General features: G+C 37.9%; 4 protein-coding genes and 1 pseudogene across 4 annotated transcripts; 2 read left to right on the forward strand and 3 right to left on the reverse strand.

Moving 5' to 3' along the window:
* The first annotated feature begins 2,301 nt into the window (after window positions 1-2,301).
* LOC143558269 (receptor-like protein 6) lies at window positions 2,302-5,226 on the forward strand (annotated as a pseudogene).
* Window positions 5,227-8,756: 3,530 nt separating this feature from the next.
* Window positions 8,757-9,215, reverse strand: LOC143558270 (uncharacterized). Its single transcript, XM_077047130.1, has one exon. The coding sequence runs from the start codon at window positions 9,213-9,215 to the stop codon at window positions 8,757-8,759; it is 459 nt and encodes a 152-aa protein (XP_076903245.1).
* An 844-nt stretch (window positions 9,216-10,059) lies between these two features.
* On the reverse strand, window positions 10,060-10,782 carry LOC143558271 (uncharacterized). The gene has a single exon (XM_077047131.1). The coding sequence runs from the start codon at window positions 10,780-10,782 to the stop codon at window positions 10,060-10,062; it is 723 nt and encodes a 240-aa protein (XP_076903246.1).
* A 10,229-nt stretch (window positions 10,783-21,011) lies between these two features.
* Window positions 21,012-21,944, forward strand: LOC143558273 (F-box/FBD/LRR-repeat protein At2g04230-like). Its single transcript, XM_077047132.1, has one exon. The coding sequence runs from the start codon at window positions 21,012-21,014 to the stop codon at window positions 21,942-21,944; it is 933 nt and encodes a 310-aa protein (XP_076903247.1).
* Window positions 21,945-24,146: 2,202 nt separating this feature from the next.
* LOC143558274 (heavy metal-associated isoprenylated plant protein 16-like) lies at window positions 24,147-27,859 on the reverse strand. Its single transcript, XM_077047133.1, has 3 exons — window positions 27,775-27,859; window positions 27,545-27,673; window positions 24,147-24,271 (listed from the first exon to the last, which is right to left on the reverse strand). The coding sequence occupies exons 1-3, from the start codon at window positions 27,857-27,859 to the stop codon at window positions 24,147-24,149; spliced, it is 339 nt and encodes a 112-aa protein (XP_076903248.1).
* Window positions 27,860-27,980: the final 121 nt, after the last annotated feature.

A 27,980-nucleotide genomic window follows, 5' to 3' on the forward strand; every position in this document is an offset into this window, starting at 1 on the left:
TTCTTTATTGGTTAAACAAGCACGGTTTGACCACCACCATTGATTGTTTATTTTATTGAGTTGGACAAGCGGATTTAATTCAGAGTTTTGTTTTGTTTTTTTTTTTGGTTTGAACGATTTATCTTCTGACCTAAGGATTTGATTTGTTGAATCGAACCAGGTGCTCACTAAGAAGATCAAGATGACTGATGCTCACTCGATGCTCACTCGATTAGATGACCAGGATTGCAGCCAAAGGAGTGGTAATGTGTTTTCACAGTGGCAGATCTAGGAATATTTTTCAATGGGTTCACTGTTCGGGTCGGTATTACGGTTCAGGTCGTTCTAACTGCTCGTGTCGCTTCGATGGCTCGATTCAATTCGACGGTTTCAGGTCGATTCAGTGTACCAAGAATGGGATTTTACTAAAGATCATATTTGTTTCCTCAAATTAATGACCAAAACATTCTTTTAGAAAGGCTAAGCCTATCTCTCTTTCTATGTAATACATAGCAATCCGATTTGCATGCTAGCTAAGTTGTTGGGCCAAGCATAAGATTGTAAGATACACATACCAATGACTAAGTAATCAGTTATAAAAAAATTAAAGAATCTACTGCAAGTGGGAATTGTACCCGGGTTCTCACAATAATAAAGCAAGGTTTTTACCATTAAACCATGGTTCAACTTTGCTTATTTGTTCACTTACAATTTATATGTGGGTTTACTATCATATTTTATATAGGCATTCTATATAAAATCCGAAACTCAGTGGGTTTCCGTGAACCCATACCTAATTAACTAGATCCGCCCATGCGTTTTCATACGACCGAGTGTGGTTAGGCATTATAGAGGGTGAACAAGATGTAACCGAGTTAGGGTTCATCTAGATGTAACCGAGTTAGGGTTTATCAAGAGTCAAACCGAGTTAGGGTTTGAGAAAGTTGTAATCAGTTTTTAGAGTTATATTTTCTGATTAATATAAACGAGGGTTATTAGTTTAATTCGTGTGTTGATTATCAATCCGGGACTTGAATTGGTATAACCGCTCTTGGAGTTTGTCAATCAAAGTCGTGATTGATAAGGAGGCAAGACGTCAATCAAAGTCGTGATTGATACGGAGGGTTTTGTGAAGTACGTGATTGCAGGGATTTATTAAAAGGTAAAAAGGAATTTGGTGTTTTACTTTTGTACTCTAAGATCACAAGGAAAAAAGTGGGAAAACACAAAAGTCAAACACAAGTGTATGCTGTGATTGAAAGAAAAAGAAATATTAAATCAAACAAGTTGGTTTGATTGGTGAGGAGATAATTTAATGAAAAAAAAGGTTTTATTTATTTATTTGTTAAACAAGCAGGGTTTGACCACCACCATTGATTGCTTCTTTTATTGAGTTGGACAAGCGGATTTAATTCAGAATTTTGTTTTTTTCTGTTGAACGAGTTATGTTCTGACCTAAGGGTTTGATTTGTTGAATTGAACAGGATGCTTACTAAGAAGATCAAGATGACTGATGCTCACTCGATTAGATGAACATGATTGCAGCCAAAGGAGTGGGAATGCGTTTGCATACGACCGAGTGAATGGTCGGGGACAGGGTCACAGAGATAGTCGATTTCGGGGGAGCCGAAGAACACATCTATGGATCAAGAAAAGTTCCGGGGAGATCAAGGCCAAGATGGTTATGAAAACCGAGAAGGTCAAGATCATGAGTCAAATCAAACAGGACAAACGAGACATGTTCATGGGAGTTTGCTATTGTCTCACTCATTTTCAACTTTATTTTTTGTTTTGCTTTGAGTGATTTGTTTCTGTGTGTTTTTCTTTTCTAGTTTTGTACTTACTTTTTGGGGGTTACTTTTCTGGATTGGCTTGTACGATTGTCTCATCGTATCTACTTTCTTATTGACCAGGTTTATTTATAAAAAAAGTTCTGTTAAAAATAATCCGTAGGAGCTAAAATGGACACTTCACTTTAGATAGCAAGTTGCAATTGATATTGATAATATTCAAACACCAAGAAAGACAAGAGGAAGAAGTCACATAGAGTGTTTGGAATCAGTCCACCAAAGTATTATAACCACAACTAAATTAAATACAACATATAATTACAATTATAACAAAATAATCTTCAGCAAAGTAAGTGAATGATCGTTCACAATCAATTACTAGCCCACCACTACTTTCATCACATTTTCTCCGTCGTTCATTTCTTATCTTGTAATGATTGAGTGTTTAATATACAAAATAGTCTCTCTATATAAACAAAACTGTAACTTCTACAAATAATCAAGTTATCAAATTAAACCTAGCTACTTCTTCATGGCTTTCAGTTTCATGCAAATCATCTCCTTTGTATACTTATTAGTCATTAGCCCGTGTATTAGTTCATTATTAAGCCATCATAAAGAGTGTTCAGCATTGTTTGAATTTAAGCAAAGCTTTCTACATCGACCTTATGCTTCATTTGATGCTGGAAGGTTTCAAAAGCTTGACTCTTGGAGGAAGATCACAAGCAACACATCAGATCATGATTTTGATTGTTGCTTGTGGGATGGTGTAGTTTGTAGCAATAAGGGCCATGTGATTGGGCTCGATTTGAGCCAAAGCTCTCTCCGTGGACCTATCAAGTCCAATAGTTCACTCTTCAGCCTTGTTCATCTTCAAATGCTTAATCTCTCTATGAACGACTTTGTTGAATCGCAAATTCCATCTGAAATAGCTCGTCTTAAGAAACTAAGAAGCCTTGATCTATCTTATTCGAGCTTCAGTGGTCAAATCCCGATTAAAATCACGCACTTGATGCAGTTGAGTTTGTTGGATCTGTCATGGAATCCGCTAAAGCTTCCAAGTACTAGTTTTGAGGTTTTGCTGCAAAACTTGACTAAACTCGAAACACTACATCTCTCAGGTGTTGACATCAATTCATTCATACCTCCTTTCTTGTCTAACTTTTCTTCTTTGAGGTCAATTGATCTTCAAGGTTGTCGGCTTCGAGATTGGTTTCCGTCAAAAATATTTCATTTACCCAATCTCAAATATCTTGATATGAGCGAAAACCCAAACCTCACTGGTTCATTACCTGAATTTCAAAACAACACCTTACTTGAGCATTTGGATCTGGGAGCCACAAGTTTTGTTGGGAGTATACCACAATCCATAAGCAAACTAAACCATTTGGTATACTTGTCCCTTTATGCATGCTATTTCTCTGGATGCATCCCACGTTCTCTCTCTAACATGACCCGGCTGACTCTCTTGATACTTGGTGAAGATGAGCTCATGGGCTTAGTTCCTACATTGCCAAGACGTCTTTCAAACCCTGTTGGTTTGGAAGTTTGTGAAAAGGGACGCATACATGAATGGTTATGCCGACTGACAAACCTTGAAGTGTTGAGTCTAGTTTATGTCAACATATATGATGAAATTCTGCCCTCTCTTTCGAATCTTACCAAACTTAGTGCTGTTACAATGCGGCAAAATTCTATCTATGGTCATATCCCATCTTCTTTTATGAACCTTACCAAATTAACTATCATAGACAAGGAGAAATTTCAAGCTCGTTTTCCAATTTCAAATGTCTCGAATGGCTTACCCTAGAAGATAACAGTTTTAGCGGCAGACTGGACCTTGGTACGTTCGTAGGACTCACCAAACTCAGAGTTTTGTTGTTAGGTTATAAAAAAGTATCATTAGTCGACACCAACTACACCAATCTGACCGTGTTACCAGAATTGATTTATCTAGGACTCTCATCATGCAACTCGAGAGAATTTCCAATCTTTTTGCACTCCCAAAAAAATTGGCAATCTTAAATCTTAGCAACAACAACATTACCGGCCTTGTCCCAGAGTGGATTTTGAATAATACCAAAGAAACATTACAGATTCTTGATCTTTCAAACAACTTAATCACTGGATTTCATAGGCAACCCCATTTTCTCCCATGGGTTCGTTTGGAAGAATTCAAGATCTCGTATAATCAGCTACAAGGAAGAATTCCAGTTCCACCGCTAACCACGGTTATTTACGATGTCTCAAACAATAAACTAATCGGTGAAATACCACCACTGATATGTGAAATGAAATCCCTTCAAGTGTTAGATTTGTCTTCTAACAACATGACTGGAATGCTTCCTCCATGTTTAGGCAACTTTGCCAGTTTGTTGTAAGTTTTGGATTTAAAAAGAAATAACTTCCATGGGCCAATGATGAATGCCTTTACTCAAAGAAGTCTGGTGAAGAAAATTGATTTGAGTGAAAATCAATTTACAGGTCAACTGTCAAAATCATTGACTAATTGCACCAAATTAGAATTTCTCGATGTTGGAGGTAACTCTTTCAAAGACGTCTTTCCATTTTGGTTGGGAACTCTTGCTAAACTACAAGTTCTCATTTTACAATCCAATAAGTTTTTTGGTGTGATTCAAGGTCCGGCTACAATTGGCTCACCATTCCTCAAGTTACGCATCATAGACATTTCCAACAATGGTTTTAGTGGATAACTGCAACAAAAGTTATTTCAAACATGGAATGCAATGAAATCGTTTAATGTTAGAAAATCCTCTGTTATGGAAATATATCTGCATATTGACCCAAAGTCGAATTTTCTAGTGAGGTACTCGATGACGCTAACAAACAAAGGTGTCAAGATGGAGTACCCTAGTATTTTAAACATCTTCACAGTTATTGATCTCTCTAGTAACAAATTTGAAGGGTTGATCCCAGAATCACTGTATTATCTACATGGGATTCAATCCATTAATCTTTCAAATAACCATCTTACAGGTCGTATCCTCCCATCTTAAAGAATCTTGAATCTTTGGATCTCTCCCAAAACAAGCTAGCAGGGGAAATTCCTCACGAATTGTCATAACTTGGTTTCCTTGAAATTTTTAATGTGTCATTCAATCATCTTCATGGGGCCATACCTCAAGGGAAACAATTAATTACATTTGAGAACAACTCCTACATGGGTAATCCCGATTTGTGTGGAACACCTTTATCTAAGAAATGCCAAATTTTAAGGACACTAACGCTTCCACCGAAGAACATTGAGTGTGGGTCTTTCTTCCCAGGTGATAAAACTAATTGGGTGATCATGTTGTTAGGAGTTGGAAGTGGGTTTGTAATTGGAATTGTTTTGGGGAACTTACTTTATGGTAAGCATGGTGATTGGGTCATTGAGTCATACGAGATGAGGAAGCACAGATGGGTAAAGCCAATAAGAAACACAAGGAGAAACTAACAACATCCACAATTGAGGTTTGATGATCCTTTGAAGGGATGAGATTTTTTTCCTGAAAACCCGTACCCGTACCTGTATCCGTACCTGTACGTGTGTATCGGGTACGGGTATGGGTACCCAAATTTATTGATTATAGGTACGAGTACGTTCGGGTACATGTATGGGTATTACGGGTGTTGGTACCCGTTTATAATATGCAGGGGCTTTTATTAGGTTTCCAACACTCATATTTAACTTTCAAACGAGATTTGCAAAACATAATATATATTAGTTGAATAAGTTCATTCTCAATCTATATGTGTATATTTATATATTGTGTATTCGTATATTTTTATTTCATGTATGTGTAATTGTGTATATCATTAAATAACATGTATTATTTTTATCTCTTGTTTTTCTATAGAAATTGAGGATAACATAAACAAAGAAAAGGAAAAAGGGAAAATGGAAAGATGACTAGCGAAGATTAAACGAATGTTGACTTTCTTTGTATAAGTTAATTTTGGTTTATAGATTTTGATAAAAAAAAATTTGATACTTTGCATGTTTTGGTATTCATAACTTGATTTTGAATGAATTTTATATTATGGTTGATTTGTTTCATTTTTAGTTTTGGTATTATGTTTTGGTTGCGGCATTACGGTTATAGTTGTGGTATTACGGTTTTGGTATTATAGATAATTGATTGTCGGCATCGTACCATTACCGATACCTAGTTTAGTGGAGATTTAAAAAAAAAACAACAAAGGAGTATAAAGCGAGTACCGTACCCAAAGTACCTGTACCCGTACCATATAATTCGGGTATGAGTATCCAGATTTTAGGTACAGGTACTTTCGGGTATAGGTACGGTACGATCTCATCCCTAATCCTTTGTAGATATTTGTTGAGTTTGTCCGGTAAGTTTATATTATATACACGTATATGTCTATTAATAATAATAATAATAATAATGCATTAAATGTATTTATTTTGTTATAAAACATGATAACTAATTAGTTTTCTAGTTTATAAGTTTGACAAAAATTAACAACTATATAATGAAAAGCTAATGTATGAAAAATTGATCACTGAGTCAAGGTTACGCATTGATTTAAATTTAATGGATCATTTAATGAAAAATTTTATTTGGGTTTATTAGATTTAAATAATCCTTAATGAATAGAATTGACTGATAATAATCCTTATTCATTTTATCATAAATGGCGATCCCAAATTTTAAAAAAGTTGGCCAATGCCCCCCCCCCCACACAAATAAAAGGACTTTGACATTATATTTTTTTTCCTATTCGAACTAATGTTTTAGGGCTTTTGATTAGAAAAAGAATACGAGTCGATTGATGTATAACTTAACTTGAAACGTGATCCAAACGACTTGAGTTTTGTTAATTAAAGCAGTGTTTCGTCGTTTTGGAGCATTGTTTTGTCGTTTCGAAGCATTGTTTCGTCGTTTTGGTGATTTGAAATGTACATATTCAATACACTAGTTAGTCGTCAAAATGATTCAATCTCAAAATAATTACTCCATCCATCCCATTAGAAGTGTCATGGTTTGAAAAATACAAAGTTAATATAGATTAAATGATTACTCTTTTTCGCTTACCAAATGACAACAATGCCCTTGTAAATTGCGTCTATCAATATTATTTATTAATGCTGGTTGTGTGTGTTTAAGGGTAAACTTGGAATTGGCTAATAAATTTTGAAAGTGAACATTTATAATGGGACAAATAAAAAAGGAAATATGGAAACTTTTAATGGGATGGAGGGAGTAACACATAACATACTATTTCCAAACTATAAACATCGATCTAAGACCAGTTGATGCAAACTGAAATCCTAGTTCATATATAAGAATTAAGATGGAAATAAATAGTACAACAAACTAGTTGAGATTTACAATGTGGCTAGTATTCAGACTCAGGAGAAATTTTTATAGGCATCCCTTTGGAAAGAAACGGGAACGGATCCATGAGAATAGGCTCATCGGCTATATCACCAGCCAGTTATATCGTGTTACATCATAATGCACAAACACAATAATATTAAGCTTTGGTAGCCTGAGCATGACAACCTTGGCCCTCCACCAAATGGTATAAAAGCATAAGCTTGGACTGGATCCGCAAATCTACTCAGGTTGAAACTTATCGGATCTACAAAATACTTTTCATCATAATGTGTTTTGTATTTCGTCCAAATCATGAGATTGCTCGTCTAAAGAAATTAAGAAGCCTTGTTCTATCTCAGTTGGCTTCACCTGAAAAATCCCGATTGAAATCTCCCACTTGATGCAGTTGACTTTGTTAGATCTATCATGGAATCCATTAAAGCTTCAATGCCCTTGCTTTGAGGATTTGCTGCAAAAGTTGACTAGTCTTGAACAACTGCATCTCTTAGGTGTAGGCATTGACAACAGTTCATTCATGCCTCCTTTCTTGTCTAAGTTTTCTTCTTTGAAGTCAATTGATCTACAAGGTTATCGGCTTTCTTTTTAATCCAATACATGTAGTATATTAATCACTCGTCATCAATAAGTACAAGGGACGTGATGTAATTAGTTGAAAGTATGTTTAAGTATGTATAAAGTCTTGGGGTTAGAGTGTCCATATGTAAAGTTTGCAACTTGCAAAACACGTGTATGTTGTTTTGTGGTTCTTGAAAGGTTGCAACCCTAATCATCATGTCTTTTGGTGATCTATAAATATATAGGGGCTGCATCAGAACGTTTAGATCATTCAATCTAAGTTCAAGTTATCAATAAAGATTGTTGATCATATCTTATTGTTCATCATATTTCTTTATTAATTCAATATCAAAGATCAAGTTTGGGCCAACAATATAGACAACAAATTGGTTGAGTTTCCTAAACAAAGAAGTAAGTTATTTCATGTTAGAGAGTGAACTTGGGATGCAACCGGAGAAATAACATGCTATCCGGGCAAATGCCTTAAAGAAATTTAAGCTTGGTAAATTAAAATTTGTTTATGGATATTGATCTACAACATGTATAACGAAAATTGAAGGTATGGCGGTCCAAAAGTAAAAAACTAACACAGCTCCCTAACCTGCTAAGATCAAAGAAAACATGACTAGTTAGTCTCACCGCAGAAAGGGGTCTACTGCGATCAACCGGAGTGAGAATCAGTTATATTATACAAGAGGTTATAAGAGGGTAAGTATGGAGATGGAGTAGAGAGATATAGGATAAGTGTGAATGAATGTTACCGTTGGGTGAAGTCCTCTTTTTATAGGCATTGAGAAGCTTTTTTGGGAAGCATAAGCTTCTTAAAAGGAAATGGTCAACTCCTCTTTTAACACATGCAGACAAGTAATACCATTTCAGAGTAACTTGTTTTCTGCTTTTGTCCTGCCATGTCGACATCTATAATTTATGGTATGTTTCAGCTTTATATCATAACAGAGATGACTTTTATGAGGTTTACTGTAGCGAGGAGCTTCCATGGTCAATCTAGAAGCTTTGGTGAGGAAGCTTTGAGCTTCTTTGTCTAACAACTTGTGATTGTTGCTTCTTAACTTCTAGGTTTCCCTGGGTGAGTAAGGGTATCCACGTCATCAATCATGAATCCGACAACCTTCCAAAGAGCCAAACGAGCCTCAAAGACATCAACAATCTTACACCAATTGCTTATTTTATTCATATTCGCTCCCACTAAAATACCCAAATACTCAAACGGAGACAACCCCGACTTGAAGCCCATCATAGAAGCCATCTCCCCCAATTCATTTCCACTCGTACCGAGCCCAAAAAGGTTGGACTTATGAATATTAGCCTTAAGGCCAGAACACGCATGAAAACACCTCAATATCCTCACCATATTAGCCACATTGAGACGAGACCATTCACCCCAAATTAGGGCATCATCAGCATAAAATAAGTGCGAAACAACTGGACCATCCTTTGCCAAAGTTAACCCTTTGAATTCCCCTTCTTCAATGGCCTTATAGATCTTGCACGAAAGCGCCTCCATAACAACCAAAAATAAAAATTAAGATAGAGGATCCCCTTGACGCAGCCCCTTTTCACTTTGGAATTTAGAAGTAGGCGAACCGTTAACAAGAATGGCCGATCTTGCCTAATGTAAGACACCTATTATCTAATTACACCACCTCTCAGGAAAGCCTATCTGCTGCAGAATAGAGATCAAGAAACCCCAATTTACATTGTCGCATGCTTTCTCAAAATCTACCTTCAACAAAAAAATCCTTTTTATCTTTCTTCTTGACATAATCTCATTAATTAATAAGGGCCGGTCTAAGATAAAGCGCCCGCTCAGAAAGCCCAACTAAGTATCAGAAATAATTGAATCCATAACCTTCTTCAAACGAGCCTCTAAGACCTTCGAGATCACTTTACTAATAATACCAACCAAAGTGATAGGTCTGTAATCTTTCAGGCTGACCGATTTCTTACATTTTGGGATGAGAGTAATAAAGGCAGAACTGCAACCTCTATTAATCACACCTGTATCAAAAAATTCTGTGAAAATACCAGAGAAATCCTCTTCAAAAAAACTCCAAAACCTGCGAATAAAATTAAAATTAAACCCATCGGGACTAGGAGCTTTATCTGCACCACAAGAAAACACTGCCTCCTTTATTTCCTCCTTAGAGAAAGGTTGAATAAGGTCGTCTACAAAGTCCAAAGGAGCCTTCTTAATGTTATCACAACGAAGAGTAGGTCTAACACGAAGAGCTTATGAGAAATGCTCCCTGAAGAACTTGAGAATCTCCCGTTTGACTAAGCTAGGCTTAAAACCCAAACACCATCCACCAAAATCCCCTGAATAGCATTAACAACCTTCCTACCATTAATCACACCATGAAAATAGCTGTGTTGTCATCCCCATGCATAACCCAACGAACACGAGACCGTTGTTTCAAATATTTCAATCTATGTAGTTCCAACTCTTCCAACCCATTTTTACACTCAGCCCAGACCCATTCCTCTTCCTCAACCAGATCTCTGTGTTCCATAGTAGCTTCAAGACTCTCTAACTCCACCTTCAAAGTGCATGACTCTTCTCCTTCAGTGACGTCCTGTTTAGCCTTCCAATTCCGAACTAAATTCCTAAGAAACCGAAACTTGTTAGATAAAGTAACATCACGAGAACCCACTGACTGATAACGATCCAAAGCATTCACCAGCATCTCCTCACATCCATCCCTATCGAGCCAAGAATTGAACCATCGAAAAGGTCTCGCACCAAAATTTTTATTAACCAAAGACAAAAGAATCGGGCAGTGATCTGAAAGGTTCCTAGGAAGTGCTCGACAACAAGCCTCAGCCCATCTGCTAAAAAAATATCCACACACAAGAAATCTATCCAGTTTACTCATTTTACATTTATTCCCCGCGCCTGTCAAAAAAGTGAATCTTTTACCCTTCATCCCGTACTCCATGAGACAAGCTTCATCAATAAAAGAATTAAAATCCGAAGCACCCGACTGATTGAATTTCGAATTTCTTTTTTCATCTTCATTTCGAACAGCATTAAAGTCACCACAAAGGCACCAAAGGCCTTCCCTACCCCTCATAACAGATAGTAAAGCACTCCAAAGAATACATTTATCCACCGTTTTTTAGGAGCATAAATATTAAGAAAATTTAACTTGGTGTCATCTTCTTTAAGGCGACCAAACACAAGCATGAAGTTCTGATATTTAACAGAGCAATCTTTCAAAACAACACTAGGGTCCCACACCATCAACAAACCCAGATCTGCCTAATGAGTCAACACCTTCCCATTCAAATTTTTTCTACCCCAAAATCGATTAGGTTTAAAATTATTAACATGACTACACAAAGTCTCCTGCAATGCAATAACAGACACACCATTTTCCTCCTTTAACTTTTTAACCCAATTATCTTTCCCAACAACCCCAACACCTTTAGTATTTAAGGATAAAATATTCATTCCAAACCTGCTTGTACACCTTCCTTAACAATATTCTCCTTAATGAAATCTTCACAGACCTCAACTTGAGCGCCTAGCTTAACACCCACTACAATTGTCGCTTGTGTCTCCGCCTCAATGACACTCTCTGCATTAAAATCACTGTTACCCGAGGATAAAGGAAACCCCTTTCCGACCGAAGACCGACCCTCCTCTTCCTCTGTTCCCAAAGCATGCCCCTCATCATAATCCTCTGAGCTCCACCATCATAATCCTCTTGAATTTGAATCCCTTCCTCATTAAGCCCAAGAAGTTAATCTAGTCCAAAAGGGTCAACACCTTTGGGCTTTTTCCCTATCTTATTCTTTTCTAAGCTACTAGAGTAGCTTGGGCTGGGTCGGCCCACACCTGAGAAAACCTGTTTCTTTTTACGTTTGTTCACATTGCAAATTAAGTCTTCTAGAAACTCATGAACCTCCACTTTATCAAAATCAAATTTGTCTCCGAAAATAAAAACCTCCTCATTAATACCTTCCTTTAAATTCCCAACAATTACGGAAGGGTCAATATTCTGCATTAAAGAGCCTTCCGTTTCCGGACTAACGGAACCGTTACCCTTCTGGCCGGCCACGTCAGCTTCGACACCATCCTCCGGATCATCACCGTCGCCACCTTTGATTCCACCCTCAGCCTCTGCTACACAATTATCAACATCCAGTCCCTCGCCGTCAACCTCCTCCGACACGTCCCAGTCTCCCTCTCCTCCGACACCCAAACCTGAAAACTCTTGTCGCGCCATTGAAGTATAATCTACTCTGCCATCCGCTTAACATCGCCTGTTAACACTCCAATGTACTCATAAGATAGGTCCGAATCATCCCAAACACCTCACTCACCTTGTCTATAACTTCACTTGCAAGCAATTGAAGAGGTAACCCCTGTAACTTTAGCCATGCAAGACGTTCATAACCCAAAGTCTGGCCCTCCCAAACATAGACAGACATTAATTTCCCAATAATCTCTTTGGACGCTTCAAACGCTGTTGCTGCCGAGTCCTTTTCCTCATAGGATATCATCACCATCATACAACCTAAATATTGAACCTTACCTTCGACATGATGCAATTCCTTTTGAATGATTTTGATGTTTTTAAGGTGTCCAAATCAATCATCTTCGCAATAAGGCTCTCCCATGTAGACTCTTATACGCATTAACCCGGTCCTCAACAACAACCACCCGGTACTTCCTGACAGAATCAAGCCTTCCGGTGAGCGCCTCCTTAAAGGATCTTCCATCCAAATTGAACATTGTAGTCATACCCTTATCGGAAGAAAAATCTGTCCCATCTTTCTTTTTAGAACCACCGTGTGTGTCATTGGTAGCCTTGTAACCAATGTTAATTTCACCATATTCCAATGTGAACCTTGCTACATTTGCTCTTAACACTACAAATAAAAAGCCATTTAGCGATTTGTGATTTAAAGCTAACACTATTAGGATGAAGAATATGTAGCTTAATTAGGATGTGTCGAACCTGTTGAATCAATTAGGATAACGAGACCATTGTGAGACTAAATTAGATTGTGAGGGTCGTCGAATGCCTTACCAATTGATCATGAGAGGACTTCACTGATTCCGGAAAGAAGAGGTCGTTGAAAAAAACTTTGGCGGCTCGGGATTAGGGTTTCTCGAGACATAAGAATGACTTCATCAACTAGTATTCAACTGGGTGATTTACAAAGGAGCGGGACATCAATAATTTTTTGGAGAAACAACGAGGGAAATTTGCAAATTCGAGCGGATATATTCAAACTCGGGTGAAAATATTTTATACTGAATTTTCGAAGGAGATAAATTTTTAATTTTAAAATTTCGTCTTTACTCGTTGGCTTATGTTTTATGATCAAAATAACTAGACTTTACTCATCAATTATCACTAACATTTAGTTATCAGAATCATATTTATTTGGATATAAAATGATTTTGAAAATTACTTTAAATATTTCTGTGACAATCGTCAATTTCAGGTTAACCCCGTTAACTCAACTCCGTCAATTCAAACTTTAAGATCGTTGAATCTATAACGCACACTTCATTACATTTAAACTAGGGTTTAAATGACGCTTAACACTTACTACATGTGTAGTCTTTCGGGATTTGCACCGAAACGCAAACGAGTTGACGCGAACGATTGATAAATAAACGACAAACGTCAAAACACTAATTATGTGATAATTATGTGTTAGGTATATGTGTGTTACTTGATTGTTATGTGGAATGTTAAACAAGAAACAAGAACCAACTAGTTTAGGCTAGAGATGTAACACTTGAAGGATTAGGGACTAGAGTGTAACTTGTATTATTATAAATATAACCTTAACACTAAACCCTAAATTATTTTCTAAACACAAGACCCGATCGGCCTCCCTCCTTTGTTCTCCACGGCTGCCGTCCACAAGAACACACACATATACACATCAAATCAAGTGATTAATCCAAGAACTAGGTGCTAGGAAGGTATAATTGATCATCCTTTACCTTCTTGTTGTTTAATTTTGATGTTTAATGGGTTAAGTACAAACCCTAGGCAGCCGATTTTGTTCATGTATATGGTTAATATGATTGTTGTTATTTGGATAATGAATTGATAACTAGATTGATGTTGTTGCATGATTCATTGTTGTCTTTGATTTGAGTTAAAACACAAACCCTAATCTTGTATGTATGGTGTAATTGAGATGCATGGATAGTAGTATTAGTGTCTAGCATGTTATATGATTTATTTGTGATCCATGGCTAGTGAAATTGTTAAGTTTTGATGTGAACAGAATCTGGGCAGAATGTGTATACGATGTTTAAATGACTGTAACGAAGTGTAAACGTGAAAATTGGTTGATATTGTGGGTACTGCAGTAAACTAGGTTGAGTCTAGTTTCCATGAAGTATAAGTTTGTAATTTTTGGACAAGTAGAAGTGTACTTTTATTATTTTACAAAAACGTGGTGCAAAGCTGAGCTGTTAGACCTGCTGTTATGTTAAGTTGTAAATGTTATATCTCATGAACCACGAGGCCAATTGGGTTGGTTCCACTTCTGGAAGTTGACTCATTGAGTTAGGAACCAAACCCAAGTTGTCTTGCATTTATTGGATTTTTCGTTTAACGGGAATTGCAAATAACATCCTGTTGCGCATGAATCTGACTGATATGAGTTTGCTGTAATGTTTTGGTCATTATAAGAAAAATATGTGGAATAAAAATAATATAAAATATGTTCTGGAAACCTAAGATATGTATGCTTCTTTGGTGATTTTTGGTGAATTAATTGAGACGTTATGATCGGTGAAATAGTACAATCTTTCAAGTAGAAATTCTGTCATAATGAAACTAACTGCTGAGTTGTGTAAAAATGCATGAAATATGATAGTTTTTATATATTTGTTATGTTTTGACCAAAATACCCTTGCGGGGAATAGTTGCTAATTGATTGCCATGAATTGACCAAATTGCCCTTATGGGGAATAATGGTTAGTTAATTTTGTTTGTTGACCAAAATGCCCTTACGGGGATAATTGCTAGTAAAGTATGTTATTAGTACGTGACACGAAAGTAATTGCTCACTCATGTATCGTATCACAATTGTACTTGTTTAAGTCACACACAATTCACAAACGAAACACGAAATCTGTTACGTGCATAGGTATTATGTGCCGAGTCTAGAGACTCGTTAAACGTACCGATACTTAGAAAATCTCTTTGTTATTTAGAACGCTAGAGAGTTTCTACGACGCGCATCACTTGGTGATCTATATCGGGATATTCTTCGCAAACAGTGAGTTTCACTTACCCCGCTCTTTGAACTGTTTTCAAACGTTTTTCACTTGGGGGAGATAACATACTCCGATAAACGCATTTTCTGAGATAAACGCATATTTAAGATTTTGTTATAAATTATATATCACTTGTAAAGGCTAAGCGGCAAACGTAACATTTGAAGTCCCACACATCGAACCGGTTAATATTTGGAATAGCGAGTCACTATTGAGTAGTACTACTGGGTTTGACAAACCCCACCCGACGCTAAGCTCAACTGGAGGTTGAGTGGGTGTAATTTTAACTAACACTTACCATGGTCTGGGTTGACCTGGTGATGGGCACTTGATAAACAGTCAGCTTCGGTCTCAAACCGCTTAGCGATACTTGTTGTATAGATTAGCTACCTATCGATATATAATTTGACGTAACACTATCTGGTAATGCCAAACACTTAAACGCCGTAACGTGGTTACGCAACACTTAAACGCCGTAACGTGGAAACGCAACACTTAATTTGGCGTTTAAGTGTTGCGTAACCACGTTACGGCGTTTAAGTGTTTTGCATTACCAGATAGTGTTACGTCAAATTATATATCGATAGGTAGCTAATCTATACAACAAGTATCGCTAAGTGGTTCGAGACCGAAGCTGACTGTTTATCAAGTGCCCGTCACCAGGTCAACCCAGACCATGGTAAGTGTTAGCCAAAATTACACCCACTCAACCTCCAGTTGAGCTTAGCGTCGGGTGGGGTTTGTCAAACCCAGTAGTACTACTCAACAGTGACTCGCTATTCCAAATATTAACCGGTTCGATGTGTGGGACTTCAAATGTTACGTTTGCCGCTTAGCCTTTACAAGTGATATATAATTTATAACAAAATCTTAAATATGCGTTTATCTCAGAAAATGCGTTTATCGGAGTATGTTATCTCCCCCAAGTGAAAAACGTTTGAAAACAGTTCAAAGAGCGGGGTAAGTGAAACTCACTGTTTACGAAGAATATCCCGATATAGATCACCAAGTGATACGAGTCGTAGAAACTCTCTAGCGTTCTAAATAACAAAGAGATTTTCTAAGTATCGGTACGTTTAACGAGTCTCTAGACTCGGCACATAATACCTATGCACGTAACAGATTTCGTGTTTCGTTTGTGAATTGTGTGTGACTTAAACAAGTACAATTGTGATACGATACATGAGTGAGCAATTACTTTCGTGTCACGTACTAATAACATACTTTACTAGCAATTATCCCCGTAAGGGCATTTTGGTCAACAAACAAAATTAACTAACCATTATTCCCCATAAGGGCAATTTGGTCAATTCATGGCAATCAATTAGCAACTATTCCCCGCAAGGGTATTTTGGTCAAAACATAACAAATATATAAAAACTATCATATTTCATGCATTTTTACACAACTCAGCAGTTAGTTTCATTATGACAGAATTTCTACTTGAAAGATTGTACTATTTCACCGATCATAACGTCTCAATTAATTCACCAAAAATCACCACAGAAGCATACATATCTTAGGTTTCCAGAACATATTTTATCTTATTTTTATTCCACATATTTTTCTTATAATGACCAAAACATTACAGCAAACTCATATCAGTCAGATTCATGCGCAACAGGATGTTATTTGCAATTCCCGTTAAACGAAAAATCCAATAAATGCAAGACCACTTGGGTTTGGTTCCTAACTCAATGAGTCAACTTCCAGAAGTGGAACCAACCCAATTGGCCTCGTGGTTCATGAGATATAACATTTACAACTTAACCTAACAGCAGGTCTAACAGCTCAGCTTTGCACCACGTTTTTGTAAAATAATAAAAGTACACTTCTACTTGTCCAAAAATTACAAACTTATACTTCATGGAAACTAGACTCAACCTAGTTTACTGCAGTACCCACAATCTCAACCAATTTTCACGTTTACACTTCGTTACAGTCATTTAAACATCGTATACACATTCTGCCCAGATTCTGTTCACATCAAAACTTAACAATTTCACTAGCCATGGATCACAAATAAATCATATAACATGCTAGACACTAATACTACTATCCATGCATCTCAATTACACCATACATACAAGATTAGGGTTTGTGTTTTAACTCAAATCAAAGACAACAATGAATCATGCAACAACATCAATCTAGTTATCAATTCATTATCCAAATAACAACAATCATATTAACCATATACATGAACAAAATCGGCTGCCTAGGGTTTGTACTTAACCCATTAAACATCAAAATTAAACAACAAGAAGGTAAAGGATGATCAATTATACCTTCCTAGCACCTAGTTCTTGGATTAATCACTTGATTTGATGTGTATATGTGTGTGTTCTTGTGGACGGCAGCCGTGGAGAACAAAGGAGGGAGGCCGATCGGGTCTTGTGTTTAGAAAATAATTTAGGGTTTAGTGTTAAGGTTATATTTATAATAATACAAGTTACACTCTAGTCCCTAATCCTTCAAGTGTTACATCTCTAGCCTAAACTAGTTGGTTCTTGTTTCTTGTTTAACATTCCACATAACAATCAAGTAACACACATATACCTAACACATAATTATCACATAATTAGTGTTTTGACGTTTGTCGTTTATTTATCAATCGTTCGCGTCAACTCGTTTGCGTTTCGGTGCAAATCCCGAAAGACTACACATGTAGTAAGTGTTAAGCGTCATTTAAACCCTAGTTTAAATGTAATGAAGTGTGCGTTATAGATTCAACGATCTTAAAGTTTGAATTGACGGAGTTGAGTTAACGGGGTTAACCTGAAATTGACGATTGTCACAGAAATATTTAAAGTAATTTTCAAAATCATTTTATATCCAAATAAATATGATTCTGATAACTAAATGTTAGTGATAATTGATGAGTAAAGTCTAGTTATTTTGATCATAAAACATAAGCCAACGAGTAACGACGAAATTTTAAAATTAAAAATTTATCTCCTTCGAAAATTCAGTATAAAATATTTTCACCCGAGTTTGAATATATCCGCTCGAATTTGCAAATTTCCCTCGTTGTTTCTCCAAAAAATTATTGATGTCCCGCTCCTTTGTAAATCACCCAGTTGAATACTAGTTGATGAAGTCATTCTTATGTCTCGAGAAACCCTAATCCCGAGCCGCCAAAGTTTTTTTCAACGACCTCTTCTTTCCGGAATCAGTGAAGTCCTCTCATGATCAATTGGTAAGGCATTCGACGACCCTCACAATCTAATTTAGTCTCACAATGGTCTCGTTATCCTAATTGATTCAACAGGTTCGACACATCCTAATTAAGCTACATATTCTTCATCCTAATATTGTTAGCTTTAAATCACAAATCGCCTTAACTTGACAGATTCACAACCCTAATCGAGTAATTGCTTGAAATCCTAAGACTGGAGTTCATGTTTTTTTACTAGTTTTGACTATGGTGATTTGATAACTGTATAATTTTATTTTGTGTAGGCAAGAACTATTCATCCTGTAGTTTCTCATCTATGAAAAATTTTGTGGTGAGTTTTTGACTTTTAATTTAATTTATTTTTAGTTTGACATATTTTTTTTAATAATGCACATGCTGTATAAATCATATTATGTGCCTTTGTTTTTTGGTTGCTGCATTGAGACAGTTTATGGTGGTGGTCGAAAGGATCATTAGATGAAAATAATGCATGCTCCATTACAATAAATCAAGGTTAGAACCAAATTAGTTATGCCATATAATAGTCATTCTCTTCATACTATTTACTGCATCTGGCCTCATGATAATTGCAAGAATCTTTTTCTTAAACACTGGTTCGACAATTCAGGGTTTGTCCATGTAATAATTTTTTAGTAACATGATTTGTGTGACCCTTTTTTTAAAGGTTTTATCGTTTTACACTTAAATTTACTTAATGGTGTGAAGAAAATAAACACAAACGTTCCCTTTTGGGTTTGGTTCATTCGATTAACATTGGTTATTTTGGTTTCATGCGCACCACTATGTCAACGTATATGTTTAAAAAGTAGTAAAATATATAATTCTTGTATATTTGTTTTGTAAGGATGAAGGCCCACATAGTCTTTTAGCAAAGAGCTTGGCCTATCAAAGAACGAGATGAGAAAACTTCTTTTCACTGTAGCTCATCGGTTTTAGGTGTACGAAATGTGTTTTAAAACATTTTAATAAATTTTGGTGTTTGTGATAATGAAATTTTAATTATTTTTTCTATTGCTTAGTTGCTTTTGATGGTGTTACGGAGATTTTAGTGTGAGCAAGCTGAAGTCTTCTAGAGGCTATTATGAATATGATCCTCAAAGTGTGGCAAAATGACAAACATTAATCTTCAACGTAAGGCGTCATGAATATTTCTCGGCTCTAGTAATCTGTGTGACAAGCCCGCTAGAGAAAGTTCAAGGTTTGTAAATGTATGAGTTAATGGTTTCTCAACAATTTTATTTATGTATTATGTGTTAATTGTCATTGTAGTAATACTTCAAATCCTAAACCAAAGTGCATTTAGAAGGTTTACATGCTGAGTTTTACTTTGGGCGCCTTTATCTAAATATACGAGTTAGTTATTGTTCTATATAATTTTGGTGATGCTAATTTTTAATATTTGATTTTGCTCAATTTGATGCTTATGTGAAGAGTTTTTGAAAATACAGGAGATGATCTTACTCTAGGAATTATCTTACCGTAAGCTACATTGTATTGAATTTATTTTGTGAACATAGAATTATATAATCCAGATTGATAGGAAACAATGGAAGGTGGTAGAGATGGTGTTGCAACCCTTGTAAGAAGGGACTCGGTTAAGACAAGTGCTAAACATGCTGATGAACCTGGGGATGCCTTCTACTTTTCTAGGGAGAACAAGTGACAAAGTAACAATATATGACTGACTAGAAACCACATTGGAAGCGATGAGTGCTTTGCTAGTTAATCTTGCAACATTTGTTCGTTTTGTGTTTATATGTTTGATAACTTAGTTTGACACTTATTGGAAATTGTTTGTAAACATTTGGAATAAGTTTAAGATGATTGAACTTTTAATTAAAGTAACAATATTTTGTTTTTACATTTTATGGTTTTATTCTTATTTTATACTATAAATGATTAATGGAAATTCTATCACTAAAATTAGTATGAAATTTACCTACAAATGATTAGTGACGCAAAATTTTTGCCACAAAATATATTTTTATTGGAAAAAAAAAGTGCCACTAAAAGCTTAAAAAGTTTGTGCGACACAACTAAAAAGTGCCTCTAAAAGGCTTTAGCGTCACCGCTTCTAATGACACTTTATTTGTCTGCCGCACATTCTTATTCGAGACTTTAGTGGCATTTTTTTGTTATTTAATGACACTTTTTGTATGTCACTATACGACATTTTTTTTGTAGTGTAACCAATAGTCACCCATACGAATAGCACAAGAATTCTCACCATCTCTTGTTTGTCTTTCACATCCAACATGGTTACAAAACCAAACCTGTTACCAAATCTATCCCGTTTCCTCGCAATATACAAGTCGAAAATCTCCCCATGTTGTCGAACGAAATCAGCCAAATTGTTACCGCTGCACTTCTTCGGCAATTTTGAGACAAAAAACTTTGTTAAACGACCTTGAATCTTTTCCGGGATGGGTTTCCGTCGGCTGCCCATCGAGTTAATCTTTTCCGGGATGGGTTTCCTTGAATCATTAATATTTGATACAACACTAATAACACGATCATAACAAACTGAAAATTCATTCATATTTTGAATTTTGAAACTATTTTGTTACTTTATGATTTACATTCATAAATCATATAATAAAAATATACACGGTAAGTCGGTAAGTTGTAATAAATTTAATTACTTACCTAAGACATATATATGGTAAGTTCAAAATACACCGTCAAACAAATCAATATATCTTGATTTAATCTTCATCTCCGACTATAATCACATATTTTCATAACTACATACAAGAATGGCGATCAAAAGATTACGTGAAGAACAATAAACCAAAACCTTGGTGAAAAGATTACATGAAGAACAACAAGAAACCAACACAACAATGGCGGATAGGCTTAAGGCATTACCAGAAGACCTACAGTTTCGAATTCTTTCATCTCTTGAAACAGAACAAGCGTTTAAAACCTCGTTGTTGTCGAAAACATGGTCTTCTAAATGGACTTATGTTCCTTTTCTCAAATTCAGTTCCTATAGGTTTAAAAAACTCAATGATTTCGATAAATTCGTTTACGCTGCGTCATCTTTTCGTCGGTCGACTCAGTTGGTTAAACTAAGCTTCACACGCAGTGGAATATGCAGTGCCAAGATCTTGAAAAAGGTTTTTGATTACGCGGTTAAGGAAGGTGTTGAAGAACTCGATGCAAATATTATCCGGGCTAGAAAAGACACGAGTTGGCCGAACATGTCGCTTGCTTCATGGGATTCGTTAAAAAGGTTGAAGCTTGACAGCCTCGAACCCATGTGTTGCTCGTTTTTTGGACCAAGATCTGGATCGTTCAAAAATCTAGCAAATTTGTATCTCAAAAGGGTGATAATTACGGATCTTGATCCGTTTTCAGGGTTTCCCGCGTTAAAGAAGTTAAAGTTGGTTTGTTGTCATCTTCAAACAGATGGAAACACTTTGAAGGTACACGCTCCGTGTCTTTTGGAGTTAACAATTGTGTACTACAGTAAATATGTCAACCGATGTAATCTTACCACTCCAAACCTTGAATACTTCGAGTTTCGGGGGAATAATTTCCCACGGTTTGAAGTTACACTCGGTCTCCCTGTTCTTGAAACGGCGATTATCAAGTACAATGGATTTTGCAAGAAACTTGAAGAGAGGACACTGTTTGATGATCTTATAATGGTGTTTGAGGTTTTATGCAACGTGAAATCACTTACGATTTACTCATCTGTTGTTCATCTGCTCTCGTTGTTTCTAGCTGCCTGCATGTTGGTTTCCGTCAACACGTCACCACGGATCACCTAAAAAAACTCCGAGGAAGACAATGGCAGGGTCGTTTTTAGCTTCCGCGGACCCGTGAAAAGCTCCAATCAAAACAATGACGGGTCATTTATGGCTTCCGCGGTCATATCCTCTAGCTCCCGCGGATCACCTAAAAAACTCCGAGGAAGACAATGGCGGGTCGTTTTCAGCTTCCGTGGACCCGTGAAAAACTCCAAACAAAACAATGGCGGGTCATTTATGGCTTCCGCGGTAATATCTTCTAGCTTCCGCGGATCAACAAAAAAGTTCCGTGCAAGTTCCGGCGGGTCACTTCCGCCACGCGGATCAAGTATAAAACTTAACCGGAACATTCGCGGGTCAATCGAAAGCCCTTGCAGGCAAACCGCGGATCACTTACATGTTCGAGAGGAATGAACTCCGAACAACCGCGTGTCAAACTCGGCTTCCGCAGGTCACAAAGAAAACTGATCACCGCGGGTAACTTGCGTTATCACTCCATGGTGTTATGTCGTCCTCGTCATCTTCTCAAACACACAAATTCCAGTGAAGGCCTTAATTCAATTTGTACAAGCCGTCAGACATATTGATGGTGTAATCAAATTATTCGATGGGGAAGCGATAGGAGGCAAATGAAATCATTAAATATTCAAGCTAACACTCATTAGACATGATCCGTAGCATGTGGGAAGATTGGGAATTAATTCCTAAAGTTTCACATCAACCCCTCCAGTTTTGAGACATTTTTTATGGTCTACAAAAACAAAACAAGGATGTCTCGCGCCAGAGGCGTGGAATCCTCTCAACAATGTAAGTGAATCTCTTCATATTTTAAACAATATACCGTTATAAAACGCGCGGAGACTCAAGTCATGTCTTGACACAATTTCCATTTTTATTAATAAACTAATATTGCATAATAGTTTATGAAATGAAATGGAGATGTCATAGACTTTACTAAAAAACGTGAGTATTACCAAATCTTTAAAACGATTATTAGTAAATAACGACTATGAGAAATTATTTAATCTCATGTAGTATATTAAATCAACAAATATCATTTTTGTCATGATATAAAAAGTTGTTCATACTCATCCGCGCATGTGATTGAAAACATTAATAACAAGTTTATTATTACAAGTTCAATGCTACTAACATTATTTAGCAGCAATGAACTGGGGGACTATCATGGTATATCACCACTACATTAGCGCGGTGGAAGACATCCAAATATAAGGTTGGGCACACCTCATAATTCGCCCGAGGATGGAAGACATCCTATTATACCCGATGTGCGTGCCGAAAGTGACAAGCTTGTCATCTTTGGATGGAGGACGTCCAAATAACAGGCTAATTCCAACGCCACGGCTACAGGCTAACGCCAACGCCAGTGCTAACGGCTAAACGCCAACGCCAGCCCTAACGGCTAACGCCAAACATAAAGGTTTGGGACCCTTGTAAAAAAACCCACATGGCTACGCCCCAAATTGAGGACGAGAACCTTATAATACACCCGTATGGCCACGTGTCATCTTATGATAAAAAGGCCCACGCGCCAAAATCGCCATCATGATTTAAAACCTTTTACAACCCGAAACAAAGTAGACGCACATGCAAAAAGGTCCATATAGAAAGCATTGGGTCAAAAAAACACTACTCCTCACTCCTGAGCATTCCTTATAAGTCTAACACTTCACCAAACCGCTTGCACACCCAGGAGAAGCACTGGACTGGGGACTTGTAGGTGTAGGGTACGTCAAACCCGGTACGACCTTTTATTTATTACATAATATATTATGTTTATTACATTATTATTATTATTGTCTACTAATTATTATTGGGCCGGGGTTTGTGGAGGTAACCCCTAACCGGGCCTGGCCCAATAAAGGTTAGGGTTCATGATGGTAGCCATGGAGTCCCTATATAAGGAGCCTTTATCATACATGAAAAGGGCCTTCTCTTGGACCCTTGGCTCGCACATATTTTTGTGTCTGTAAACAAGAGTTCATTCTCTTAGCAGTCACCTCCACTCCCCCACTTTTCTATGACAGATCTGAGCAACCGGAGAGGAAGATCAAGGCGTGTCGTATCAGCAGTTAACCGTATCCTACCCTGTTGGCTCATCGGATCTAGGACCCGTTAAGGGGAGTAGATCCATGTTTCTTTAAGCATGAAGCATCTGTATTGTAAGCAACCGAAATTCTCTTTGTTTTGATGAGTTAATTCTCACATGATAGAGCAAGCTGAGGGATCGTCGTTATAGCGGCCTTCGTATACATGATACGGCACACACATGGGCGGTTGTGTCTGACTCGCAACAGCACTGGCAGGAGCAGCCGGTTTCTTCTCCTCTACCGAACTGTCGAAGCATGAAATGAATCTGACCTGATCCATGATGATGTTTCCACGGATTTTCGAGATGAACGAACCACGTCTTGATCTTCTTCTTCGGCTGCTTGAGACCTGCAATGGTTTTTCGGGGGTGTGGAGGTGACTGCTAAGAAATCTAAAAGATCTCTTGTTTACAGACATAAAAAAGTGGTGGTGGCTCTTATTGAGCATGACCCCTTAATAAGGAGGTGGAGACCTCCTTATATAGAGAGTCTCATGGCCACCATCATGGTACCCTAATGGGCCTAGCCCAGTTAGGGTTACCTCTACAAAACCCCTCAGCCCAATAACATTGTATTAGTCCATATAATAAAATAAGCCAAACATAATAAATTTAGGGTCGTAAAACCGGGTTTAGTACCATACCCCTACAAGCCCCCCAAGTCCAGCGTTGCTCCTGGGCGGTCAAGCGTCTAGGTGGAGCGCTGGACTTTATGAGGTGTGTTAGGTCATGGGGCGGTTTTTTCCCTTTTCTTTGGCCTTGTCTTTATTGTCTTTGAGTTTTGGGAGGTTTTCCTCATGATGGTGACATGTTGCGATCCTTATGATAATGATGGTGCCCTGTCATAAATAAGATATAGCACGCATCATAGTGGCGCGAGGCCTGATAAAAGATGGAGTGCGCATCTCGATAATAATGTAACATAACTTGCGCGCGAGGCAGCTTACGAGTTATGAGAATAATAAAGCCTGCGCGTAAGGCGACTTACGAGCAATAAGAATAATAAAGCTGGCGCGAGTTGCGGCTTACGAGCTATAATAATAATGAAGCTTGCGCGCAAGGCGACTTATGAGCTGTAAGAAACACAAAGCTTGTGCGTGAGGCGACTTACGAGCTATAAGAATAATGAAGCTTGCGCGTGAGGCGACTTACGAGCTATAATAATAATGGAGCTTGCGCGAGTTGCGGCTTACGAGCTATGATAATAATGAAGCTTGCGCGTGAGGCGACTTACGAGCTATAATAATAATTGAGCTTGCGCGAGTTGCGGCTTACGAGCTATAAGAATAATAAAGCTTGCGCGTAAGGCGACTTACGAGCTATAAGAATAATAAAAACTGCGCGCGAGGCGACTTACGAGTTATAAGAATAATAAAGCTTGCGCGCGAGACGACTTATGAGCTGTAATAATAATGAAGCTGGCGCGAGTTGCGGCTTACGAGCTATAATAATAATGAAGCTTGCGCGCGAGGTGACTTATGAGCTGTAAGAAACATAAAGCTTGCGCGTGAGGCGACTTACGAGCTATAAGAATAATGAAGCTTGCGCGTGAGGCGACTTACGAGCTATAATAATAATGGAGCTTGCGCGAGTTGCGGCTTACGAGCTATGATAATAATGAAGCTTGCGCGTGAGGCGACTTACGAGCTATAATAATAATTGAGCTTGCGCGAGTTGCGGCTTACAAGCTATAAGAATAATAAAGCTTGCGCGTGAGGCGACTTACGAGCTACTTTATGTCCCGCGCCACGCGCAGATGTTGCATGCGAGCGCGTAGACTTTGTGTCATGCGCCAGGCGCAGATGTTGCATGCGCGTGCGCGTAGACTGTGATATGTGAGAGCATGTGATGCGTAAGCATATGTAATATGCGTGAGCATATGTGGTGCATGAGCATGTGATATGCGACTGCGCTCAAGCATCATGGTGGTGTGCATGTTGAACGGAGCGGAGCCGCGTTCGGTCTTGTATTCAGCGCGAAGCCGTATGGGTTTATGAGGATTCCCAACCTTTAAGTTTGGCGCTTGACCTGATGGGTTTATGAGAATTCCCAACCTTTAAGCATGGCACGTAGCCATATGGGATATTATGAGGATTCCCAACCTTTAAGCGTGGCGCGTAGCCATATGGGATATTATGAGGATTCCCAACCTTTAAGCATGGCGTGTAGCCATATGGGATATTATGAGGATTTCCAACCTTTAAGTATGGCGCGTAGCCATATGGGATATTATGAGGATTCCCAACCTTTAAGTATGGCGCGTAGCCATATGGGATATTATGAGGATTCCCAACCTTTAAGTTTGGCGCGTAGCCATATGGGATATTATGAGGATTCCCAACCTTTAAGTTTGGCGCGTAGCCATATGGGATATTATGAGGATTCCCAACCTTTAAGTTTGGTGCGTAGCCATATGGGATATTATGAGGATTCCCAACCTTTAAGTTTGGCGCGTAGCCTGATGGGATATTATGAGGATTCCCAACCTTTAAATTTGGCGCGTAGCCATATGGGATATTATGAGGATTCCCAACCTTTAAGTTTGGCGCGTAGCCATATGGGATATTATGAGGATTCCCAACCTTTAAGTTTGGCGCGTAGCCTGATGCGCGCATGCACGGCGATAGAGTGGTGACTCGCGAGTGCGCGTGCATGGCGGAGGTCTCTTGCGCAAAACCCACATGGTGGTTTCCGCGGTGGCACATGCATGGCTGTGGAGTGAGAATCCGCGGGCGCGCGTACATGGCGGCGGAAATCTGATACTTTCTGGATCTGCAATTTAAGAGTTAGATCTGCAATTTTAAACCTAAAATCCAGGTCTGTAATCTAGATCTAGATCTGTAAATCAGATCTAGATAGATCTGAAGCTCGGAGCAGATTTAAAACCATCACAGATCCGGAGACTTGACCATTCGAGTCAGGCAGTTTCTTTTCGCACAGATCTGGAAGCCTCTTTTAGATCTATGGATCTTTTTGAGCTTTAATAGAACAAGCCTTGAAGCCTTTTTCTGTAAACTTCCGGATCTGAATTTCCTGGGAGAGATCTGACAGCCGAGATGAAGATCGAAGGGTAGTTCGTTGCCGTCCCACGGATGGCGCCAATGTCGAAGCATGAAATGAATCTGACCTGATCCATGACGATGTTTCCACGGATTTTCGAGATGAACGAACCACGTCTTGATCTTCTTCTTCGGCTGCTTGAGACCTGCAATGGTTTTTCGGGGTGTGGAGGTGACTGCTAAGAAATCTAAAAGATCTCTTGTTTACAGACATAAAAAAGTGGTGGTGGCTCTTATTGAGCATGACCCCTTAATAAGGAGGTGGAGACCTCCTTATATAGAGAGTCTCATGGCCATCATCATGGTACCCTAATGGGCCTAGCCCAGTTAGGGTTACCTCCACAAAACCCCCTCAGCCCAATAACATTGTATTAGTCCATATAATAAAATAAGCCAAACATAATAAATTTAGGGTCGTAAAACCGGGTTTAGTACCATACCCCTACACGAACCAACACTAACCAGCTCAGTGTAACCTAAACTTTTCCTTAACAACGTTGCTAATGCAACTGAGTCAATTCCTTCACCGGTTAATGCAATCTGATCTTTATTTGAACCAACGAAAGACATCGATTCCACACCTGTTTAGCCATTCGCAAATCTTGACTAGTTAACTTTTCAGATTATTTAAATCTAAACTAATATGTAAGGAAAATTAAGTAATATGTTTTGAACAACTTACCCGGGACACCAACAGCGATCTTCAGAGCCTTACGGCTTTTCTTCTCGTTGTTCACCGCCATCTTCACAACAATCTTTTGCTGCATAAGCAATCAGTGTACAAATTGAGGTCAAGAATGTTATAACCAAATTGAATAACTGAATAGGTTTCTACCTTGGCCATTTCTATGAACTTGATGATGATCTGATGCTAACACGTGTGTGTTT

The sequence above is a fragment of the Bidens hawaiensis genome, unplaced genomic scaffold (genome assembly GCF_021521415.1).
Source record: "Bidens hawaiensis isolate Kalapana, Puna unplaced genomic scaffold, B.hawaiensis_p1.1 tig00019386_1, whole genome shotgun sequence".
NCBI classification, from domain to species: domain Eukaryota; kingdom Viridiplantae; phylum Streptophyta; class Magnoliopsida; order Asterales; family Asteraceae; genus Bidens; species Bidens hawaiensis.